This window comes from Aptenodytes patagonicus, chromosome 18, assembly GCF_965638725.1.
Source record: "Aptenodytes patagonicus chromosome 18, bAptPat1.pri.cur, whole genome shotgun sequence".
In the NCBI taxonomy this organism is placed as follows: domain Eukaryota; kingdom Metazoa; phylum Chordata; class Aves; order Sphenisciformes; family Spheniscidae; genus Aptenodytes; species Aptenodytes patagonicus.
Window position 1 is genome coordinate 8,729,259 of NC_134966.1, and position 8,919 is coordinate 8,738,177.

General features: G+C 57.4%; 1 protein-coding gene across 2 annotated transcripts; it reads right to left on the reverse strand.

Annotated features, from left to right (window-relative positions):
* Positions 1 to 356: 356 nt before the first annotated feature.
* SLC2A6 (solute carrier family 2 member 6) lies at positions 357 to 5,421 on the reverse strand. Of its 2 annotated transcripts, XM_076355395.1 has the most exons (10): positions 5,268 to 5,421; positions 4,483 to 4,645; positions 4,175 to 4,381; positions 3,448 to 3,547; positions 2,677 to 2,888; positions 2,375 to 2,527; positions 1,909 to 2,017; positions 1,498 to 1,671; positions 1,046 to 1,191; positions 733 to 957 (listed from the first exon to the last, which is right to left on the reverse strand). In XM_076355395.1, exons 1-10 carry the CDS (start codon positions 5,366 to 5,368, stop codon positions 802 to 804), a joined length of 1,521 nt encoding a protein of 506 aa, XP_076211510.1. In that variant the 5' UTR covers positions 5,369 to 5,421; the 3' UTR covers positions 733 to 801. The 2 variants fall into 2 exon arrangements, with proteins under 2 accessions (XP_076211509.1, XP_076211510.1); XM_076355394.1 differs by lacking the exon at positions 1,046 to 1,191 and having other exon boundaries at positions 357 to 957.
* Between the last annotated feature and the right edge of the window lie 3,498 nt (positions 5,422 to 8,919).

Here is an 8,919-nt window from a genome sequence, read left to right on the forward strand (position 1 = left end):
CGCCCCAGTACAAAGTATTGTCAGTACCTACTGTGTCTTTCCTACAGTGAATCACTTGCACTACAGCTGAATGTTTGTCTGTTCCTGTTCTTTGTTTTGTCCTGGATTTTCTTTGTGAACTGTATTTGGTCTTGCTCATTAGGCTTCTAGTGTAATGTGTGTTTTTAGAGCAATAAAACGTGGCAGCTTTTTATACAAAATATCTGGCTCTGCCTCTTTCCAAGTCCTTAAGTACACGAGACTCATCTGGGAAGCTGCAGGCTGCTGTGGTCCCCTTGTCACAGTCCTGGTCTGCCTCTCCCATCCCACCCGCCTGCAGCTCCCTTCTCTGCAAATCAAGGCAACATCTTGCAGTTGGAGGCAAAACTCTCTTTTATTCTTGCAACTACATGATGAACTTTTGCGAAAATGGCTACAGCTGTTAACTCTGTTCCAGCCAAACCCTGGGGCTCTCGGGCTGCTTGGGTGGCTGCTGAGCGAAGGACGTGCTTGGTCTCTTGTCCACAGCCACGTGTTCTATTTTCCAGGACATCTTTATCCAGCCTGGCGCTGGTTACCTGGTCCCATACTTTGGGTTGACGTGTTGCCCAGAGAGCAACAGGTAGTGTTGAATGACAGGAAGAAAAGGCAAAGTTCCAGTTGGCAACTTCTACATCCAAAGCAAGACGGTCATTGCTGCCCGTTCCTCTCCCATTGCCTTCGCAGAGAGCTCCAGCCTCCACCTCCAGCAGCACAACTGTTTTCTTTGTAGCCCTTGAGCACGTGGACTGGTTGCCTGGCACGGCTGGCGGATGGCAGCTCCTACCTCATGAACGACCTCCGGCCAGTCCTGAAGAAGGCCTCGATCTGTTCCAGAGATCTGCCTTTGGTTTCTGGAACGCAGCAGCCTGTGAATAAGACGTTCCCGGTGCAGATGACAGCGAAGAATAGGAAGGGCACCTCGAGGCCGAAGACTTCCTGGAAAGCAGGACAGAAAGCAGACATGAGCTGGTGCAGAGAGGGTCTGAGGAGGGGCTGCTGGACACCATCCCGGGGCAGTACCCACCACGACCCAGAGGAAGAACCGGGTCAGGGTGAAGGCTGTCAGCCAGCTCACGACAACACAGAGGCCCGAGGCCACCCCGCGGGCTTTCAGAGGGAGGATCTCCGACATCAGCAACCAAGTGATGGGGCCCCAGCCCATGGCATAACCTGCAGGAGAGGAGGGGGAAGGTGAGGCTCTTGAGGCTTCAAAGCCCACTGGGGAGTGCAGAAGAGCCCCGTGCAGTCCTGCCCTGCTCCTGCATCAGTCATTATTGCCCCCCATTCATGCTCTGTCAGTCCTCAAAGTGACTTCAGATGCCATCTTTCTTCGTCTTCCAGGGACATCTGCCTGCCTTCCAACTCCAAGCCCAAATCTCCTTGTTCCATATCACCCTGCCTCAGATGAGAAACGTCCCCCCAGGCTGGTACCCAGCCCTGTGCCGTGGGTCCTGGGCTCTCACTCTCTGCACTTACCCATTATGAAGAACATGGTTGCCAGGAGGGGGATGAGGGTGATGTAGTTGGTCGGCTCAGCTGGAAGGTTGGCAGAGCTCACCAGGGTCTTGTTGGCAATGGTGCCATTCTGAGAAGCTGGCACGAAGTGGATATAGAGCCCCATGGTCAGGTTGGAGACCAACATGACACCAGCTGTGGAGAGATGCAACGGCATAGTGGGACCAATGGGTGAGCGATCTGCTCCATGCCAAGGGCCAAGCTCCCGGGAACGCCTCTGCTCAGGAGCTGAGCTACCACCAAAGGAAAGAGACCTCCCCCACTCCTGCCCGAGTCCTGTATGGCTGAAGTTTCCACTCCTGCACATTTGCAGAGCTCACGGAAATCCTTAAATAAGAGCTTCCCTTGCACAACAGTGGGAGAGAGACATACCCGATACAAAAAGAAGAATCTTCCTCCCAGCTTTATCCATCGACACAGCAGCGATCGCCACCGAGAACAGACGTACCAAGCCAACAAGAGCTGCATCGTACTCTGGTTTCTGCAACGGCAAAAGCGGTGGGGAAGCTGAGATGGGAGAGCCAGGAGAGGGGCAGATTCCTACATGTGTTGCCTTGACTCTGGCTGATGCCCTTGTCAAAGCTATCCTCCTATAATAAGAGACCAGAGAAGAGCCTGAAGCTCAGAGGAGGAGGAGAGCGAGGAGACAGTGGGGCCAGTCCTACTCTCCATCCTTATGCAGCCTTTTGCAGGGCAGGTGCTTGGCAATTGCTGCCAACCAGGCGCTTTAAAAAAAGGCTTCAAAGTTGGGGTCTTAGAGCTGCAGGGGATTTGGAGCATTGGGCAGCCATCACTGAAGACAGAGCAGTCCGAGCACGGGCTGAACCCCAGGGCTCACCAGGATGACGGATGTTTTCTTGAATATTGACTGCAAGTACACGAGGACACAGGTGACACCGGAGAGCTGCTGCAGGAACCTCATCCCCACCGCGATCAGTATGGGCTTGTAAATGAAGGGGTCCTTGATCTCGGCACAGGAAACCCGCTGGCTCTGGAGGGGACAAAGCCAGAAAGCCGAGGTCTTACCACCTCTGGGCTCTACCGTGGCACCCAGAAGATGGCTCAGGAGTTGCCCAAAGGAGGCTGGATTTTGCAGTTTTCACATTACATCTCCCCCGTGCTGGAGGTGAGCCTCCTCACCTGCTTCCTCACGCTGTCCTTGATCTGCTCATACTCCCTGGCGTAGTCCGTGTCCTTGCCCCGCAGCCAGCACAGCGACCTCAGGGCCTCATCATCCTTCCCCTGGGAGAGCAGGAACCGGGGCGAGTTGGGCATGAAGCAGAGCAGGATGATCATCGTGAGCACGGGCACCTCCCCTGCAACAGCCAGCCAGCGCCAGTCCAGGACCAGCCCTGCCCGGAGCAGCACGGTTAGGAAGGGAGTCCTGGCCTTGCTTCCACACGGGCACCCCAACAGCAGAGATTTAATAAATCCAGAGGAGGAAAAAAAATAATCCCAAAAACTAGAGGGAGATTTTCCATGTTTTTCTCCTAGCAAAGAAGCAATTTCAGCTGTTGTTCGATACGGGGAAATGCCAGCAAGCTCCCCCAAATCTTAGAGGATCCAGCAAGATCCTGCAGCAACCAGGGCACACGCTGGCAGGAGATGCACACGCAGTTCATCGTGTGCTGCCCTTCAGCCCTGATGAAACCTCTGCAGGACCTAGGTCTGCAGGCATGGTGATGGCCACGGGTCCATGGGGGTTATGCATTCATCCCTCTGAGCACACACACAAGCGTGGGTTACGCACGGGCAACCCTGTCCAGACCCCCTTTGCACACCCGTGGTGGCTGTGAGCTGGCTGCAAGGGGAAAGAATCCATCAACTTGCTGAGAAAGTTATTTATAATAAACTCCCCTTCCCTAAGGTCTCGCTGAGGGTTTCCTGCCCTCTGAACACCGAGATACTTGCCCAGCGCGTACAGGACGAGGGAGCCCAGCACTGCCATGAGCTGAGGACAAGCGCCCAGCATGCCTCTGACCCCGGCGTGGGAGATCTCCGAGATGTAGACCTGGGGCGGGACAGCACATGCTTAACGGAGCTGCGATATACAGCCGTCACCACCAAAACCTGTCCTCTGTCACCTCGCAGTCATCCAGTGCAGCCAGGGGAAACCCAAACTGCTGGGAAACCGCCCTCTCGGGGTGGAAACCTGACCGGTCCGGCGGCACGAGCTGGTCCTGGCAGGTGGGGAGGACAGCCTTGCAGGCACCACCGCTTCCCTCCCTCACCTCGGCAAGGTGACTGCGTGACCACTCCAGCAGCAACGCTCAGACTCCCATTACTGGAAAGACGTGCCCCAGGGTTACTTAATTCTTGCCTTCCCCTCCGCATGCAACATGAGGTCAGCGTTTGGTAAACAGAGGAGGAAGTAACTGCCAGGAGGAACAGTGCAGGGATTGAGGACCTGCCTTCCCTTTTCTGTGGGCAAGAAAGTCCAGCACTGTGGGGGCAGCTTGGCCTGGCCATGCCAGGGCTGCTAACCCAGTGCACCCTCCCCATCCCCAACCTCCCAGCCGCAGCTCTGGAGCTCTGCTGATGCCTCCAAAAAGCAGCGGGATGCCCCAGGCTCAGCTACGGCACCGCCCCGTCTCCCGCCGTGCAAATCCCTGGCAAACTCCCTCCCGTGGCACATTACGGGTATGGAGGCGGATGTCACGCCGCCGGCATAGCCCGTCAGCACGCGGCCCAGCAGCAGCATCCCGATCCCCTGGGCACCGGCCATCAGCGCGTATCCCACGGCGGAGGGCAGCGCCGAGAACATGATGCTCAGTTTGCGGCCCAGGCGGTCATTGAGAAGCATGGCACTGAGCCCCCCCACTGCCGCTCCCAGCGTGAACACCGACTGCAGGGAGACACAGAGAGGGGCCTCAGTGGGTTTGGACTCCCCCCGCACACCCACTGGCTTTGCCCCCCACCCCTGGCAGGGACAACCCCACTCCTTACCCCGAACCAGGATGCCATGTGCTGGTTCAGCCTCAGCGCCGGGCTGGGGTGAGCCTCCAGGGCAGGGATGACGGGCGAGGGGTAAACCAGGGCGAAGCCGAAATTGAAGTTCCCCAGGACAGCGGCAAACACAGCCAGGTAGAGCCGCTTGTTGTGGAGGCTCCTGAGGGAGGGACGGAGCGAGAAGGACGTGTTGGGTGCCCTTATTGCACCCGGCAGAAAATTCAACTCTGTCTTGCAGCTTCCCTCAGCCTTTGCCGAGGCTCTCGTGACGCCCACGGAGGGATTTTCCTAGGGAATGGCCCTTCACAGCCCCAGGCTGGTGGGGTTTCTCTGAGTGGAGCAGCAGACGCTCCTGCCGTGTGGCGGGGGGGGGCGAGAGCCCATCTCCCCGGGCACTGCCGATGCTTTCCTCAATGCCGGGCGGTTTTCAGTGGGTTCAACAAACTGAGAAAAGCAGAAGCTGCAGCCGGGCTGCACCACGGACCCAGCCGGCTCGTCCTGGCAGAGCAGAGAGGGGGTTCCTCTCAAGGCCCCATACCCCCCAGCAGGATCTTATGTCCCCACGAGAGTCGGATGCCCAAAAGCACGCACACCCACAGCTCTCCCAGGGGGGCTCATCCAGCACCGCACACCCTGGGCAGGATGAGACCCATCTCAAGGCAACTCAGGAATGACAGCAGTTTGAAGCAGCTCTTTCACCAGCTCCCCCCAGCCCAGTGCTCTCGGGACAGGGGGCACAGCCCGCCCCGCAGCCAGCCCCATGGCCCCAGCCTGGCCCTTACCGCAGGTACTCTTTGTCGAGCCTCTTGCCAGCGCTCTCGGTGAAGGTCCGATATGAGGACCTCGTCTTCCTCACGAGGGGCTCCCGTGCGCTCGGCTCCATGGCAGTGCCGTGGCCGGTGCAAGTCGCGGTGCAGGTGCCGCTTCACTTGAGGCCAGATGCTCGGGGCTGCCTCTGGGGATGGGGAGGAAGAGGCAGCTGAAAGCGAAAGAGGAGAGGCTGCCGGGCGTTGCCTAATCAGAGAAATCTGTGTCTCGTGGGCTCACGCCCGGCTGGCCTCACGAGGGACCGGAAAACCGACAGGCAAAGAGCCACGGGGAAACAATAGTGCCTTGTAGCCTTCACCCCGTGCCCGCCCAGCCCCTGTCCCTCCCAGATCCCATCGACACCAAAACCCACCACTGCAGCGGCACTTACAGGGACGATCCTTGCAGAACCGTTTCCACCAGCAAAAATGTCCCTTTGCTAAGGCTACGTCTCTCCCCTCGAGGAACCGGTACCAGTTAGACTGGCCAAACACTGCTTCTTTTTACAAAAGTAAATTACATCCGTGTGAGCCTCCACAGCCACCCTGGGGAAGGGTTTTCAATGTAGACCAGAGCTGAGGAAGAGGAAGGAGAGGAAATGAGAGGGAGGTGAATATGGAGGGGGCACAGGGAGCAGGTGAGGGGGATGAAGAGCGCTGATGAGGATGGAAAAGGAGAGGGCGGCACCTCTGCTGCATTGGGTGCAGCTGCCAGGGGCCCTGGGCTGCCCACGGGTGCCTTTGCCCCCTCGCCCTGATCCCCTCAACCCTGCAGGGCTCAGCGGGCAGCGTTGTGCTGGGGCATCTGCAGGTCCTGGCGGGCTGCAAGGTCCAAACTCACCCTGTTGGAGAGGGGGACACACCTACTGGCTTTGCACTTGGACTTAATTAGCAAAAGCTGTCTTTCCCTAAACTACTGTAGTGCTCCTCTTGTTTCCATCATTCACCTTAGTCCCTGGTGCTTTTGGGGTCACCTGGATAGTTTCTGCACCCCCAAGCCTGCCTGGGAGCCCCAGTGACGCTTCGGTGTCAGCCAGGACCCACTATGCTCTTCCCTCCGTGCAATCTGGTTCCCCTTCTGCAAGCACCAAGTGCCGCATTTAGTGTCTGATCGATGCTGGGGATTTACAGCTGACTCAGGCACTCGGGGCTGCGATTTCTCTGTGGGAAGAAAGGTCATGGAGCAAGGGGACGTCAGGGGGGCAGGCCAGCTCATCCAAAAACTTTCCAGTGTCATGTTGGCCCAAGCAGGGTTGTCACAACAGCCTCCAGCCAACCTGGAGCCGGTCCCTGCACCCTGGGCACCCCCTCCATCGGCAAACGCCATCGGTTACCTCCCTCGCATGCATTTTGTTCCTGCATCTGGGCTAGCAGCGCCTGTTTGCTCCCACGGTGGCAATGCTCTGTGCAAGGGCATGGCCCTGCATGGGACAGCAGGGGCCAGGGAGCATCGCTGCCGGTTGCATCTTGCAGACCAGGGAAAATCTGCAAGTGAGTGGCCTTAGGGAATTTGAAGGGAATTTCAAATTCCCTAAGGTCAGTCATTGAGAAAGTTATTCTTTGTCCCCTCTGCCCCTCTCAGGTCTCAGCTTTTTCCCAAAACCAGGTATACCGAGTCTCTGCAATGCACCAATGTTCCACCCCAAAGCAGCTGCCTTTCAGCACTGTGAGTTAAAAAAAGGGCCCCCAAAGCAGGATGCTGTAGCAGAGGGAGGGCACGCTGGGGGTGGAGGGCTGTGGGGTGATGCTGCTGGGGCTGGTCCAGGTGAAAAGTGGCTGCAGGTGCTGTGCACGATGGTGCTCACTGGAGAATGCAGCTGCAAGGTCTCCAGGGGCTGAGGTTGCTGCAAGGTAAGGGCTTTTCTCAGTTTTCCTTGCTGATCCTTGTTTTTGCTACAAATATCTCTAGCAAGGAGGAAGCTGTGGGCTTGCTGGTTAGTTATCTCTGGCTCTTTCCATCATGGAGCTGCTTGGCTGCTGCTTTTTGGGACTGTGGTGGGGCTGAGCGTGCTGCCCTGTGCAGGGTCGTGCCAGTTCTGTGCTTGTGCTTTTCAGAGAGGTTTGCGTGCAGGGTTGCGGGTCCCTGCTGGGAGTGATGTTGCTTAGAGCAAAGGTGTGAAACCTGCATCACATGTCTGCGGTGTGCTTGGGCGTGAGCGGAGGAAAGGCTTCTGTGCGTGTTGATGGGTCTGTTTCTCTGTTGTCTATGCATCCTTTGAAGGTTCACGTCTCTCAAAGACAAGGGCTGGGAGCTTCCCGTTTGCGAAGGCGAAAACTGAAGCAGGGAGAGATGATGTGTCCTGATGGGCTGTGGGGAATCGGTGGCAGTTGGGCAGGGCGAAGATGACTCAGAGCAGACTACCGTGCCACCTGCATGCAACAACATCTCTTGCTAATTCATCTCCCTCCTTTCAGTTGTTTTTGGAGATCGATGTGGCCTCTAGTGAGGGACTTCAGAAAGCAGGATCTGCATCACCCCTCCGTCCGGGATTTGTGCTCTCTCCTCTCCCAGGAGCAGGGGTGCTGAGCCTCAGGCCCTGGCAGCTCCTCGGGGTCGGGTTGTGCTTGGGTGCGCAGGCTGGGTGCTGGGTGGCTGGGGGCAGCCTGCCGTAGCCCCTGGGACCCAGCAAAACAAGCCTAGGACCCGCTCTGCTGCCGCAGAGGGGTGAGCCCAGCCGTGCTGGTGTGACCCCAGCATGTGGGTGCACAGGGCTGGGGCCTCGAGTGCCACCTCCTGCCCCAAAGGGGCTATTGCCTGTGTCTGATTTAATTCTCATGCTCCTGGCTACAAAGCAACTATTAACTGAAGAGTTGTCAAGCCCATAAATGTACATTAGCTGTTTTTGCTGTATTTATGTGATAATTTAGTTACCAAGGTTTTTCCCTAAATGGCCCTGTTTGTGGGAAGCTTTCAGGGGGAGCGGGGTGACGCAGCGCCGGGAAGGCTGGCAGTGGCTGCTGCGTTTCCCGGGCTGGGAGTGGTGTTAGGATGGGGATGGGACCCTGCTCCGGGCTGGAGCACCTCCTCGGCACGTGGCCGCTGCATGCACTTGTCACAGATGCAGAAGGACACTGTATCTGTCCTAAACCTGAACCCACTTGGACATGGGACAGAGAGGGGTGCTCACCCCAACCTTCCCCCCCTCCCCTTATATTTGGGGAGAAAAAAATATATTGGAGAGGAACCGTGAGCCGGAGCAGTCGGATCTCTCTGAAATGCGAAGGGTTATCCAGTTTCTGTGCAGATTTGTCAACTGCTTCAAACAGGAAATTACTTCGTGTCTTGAAAAACCTCCAAGCACCTGTAACGCCAGGGAGCACAGGGGAACCGGCGTCCGCCCTGGTCTCAGCTTGGGGAGCTGGGGCTGAGCCCCCGGGCAGGTCCGTCCCTCGGTGTGCGGGGGGATGGTGTCCCCTGGAGGGAAGGGGCGTCCCTCAGATGTGGTGTAACGGGTCCCTGCACTCGCTTTTGGTGAGCAACGTGTGTGGCACCACATCTCCGCTCTGCCCTTGGCGATTTCTTTCTAAAAGTGCTGTGTTGGTAAGGAATAAAGCACCCACCACCCTGTCCCCGCTCCACATCTCTCCTGGGACTCTTCCTGATTTTCTGTAGGTCCTACCAAAACAC

Excerpts from the sequence above, each read along its gene's own strand:
- SLC2A6 (XM_076355394.1), bottom strand. The coding sequence starts at position 5,368 with ATGGAGCCGAGCGCACGGGAGCCCCTCGTGAGGAAGACGAGGTCCTCA. Across the intron at positions 4,382-4,482 it reads ACATGGCATCCTGGTTCGGG|TCGGTGTTCACGCTGGGAGC; the intron begins GTAAGGAGTGGG and ends GTCTCCCTGCAG. Across the intron at positions 1,672-1,908 it reads GATTCTTCTTTTTGTATCGG|CTGGTGTCATGTTGGTCTCC; the intron begins GTATGTCTCTCT and ends ATCTCTCCACAG.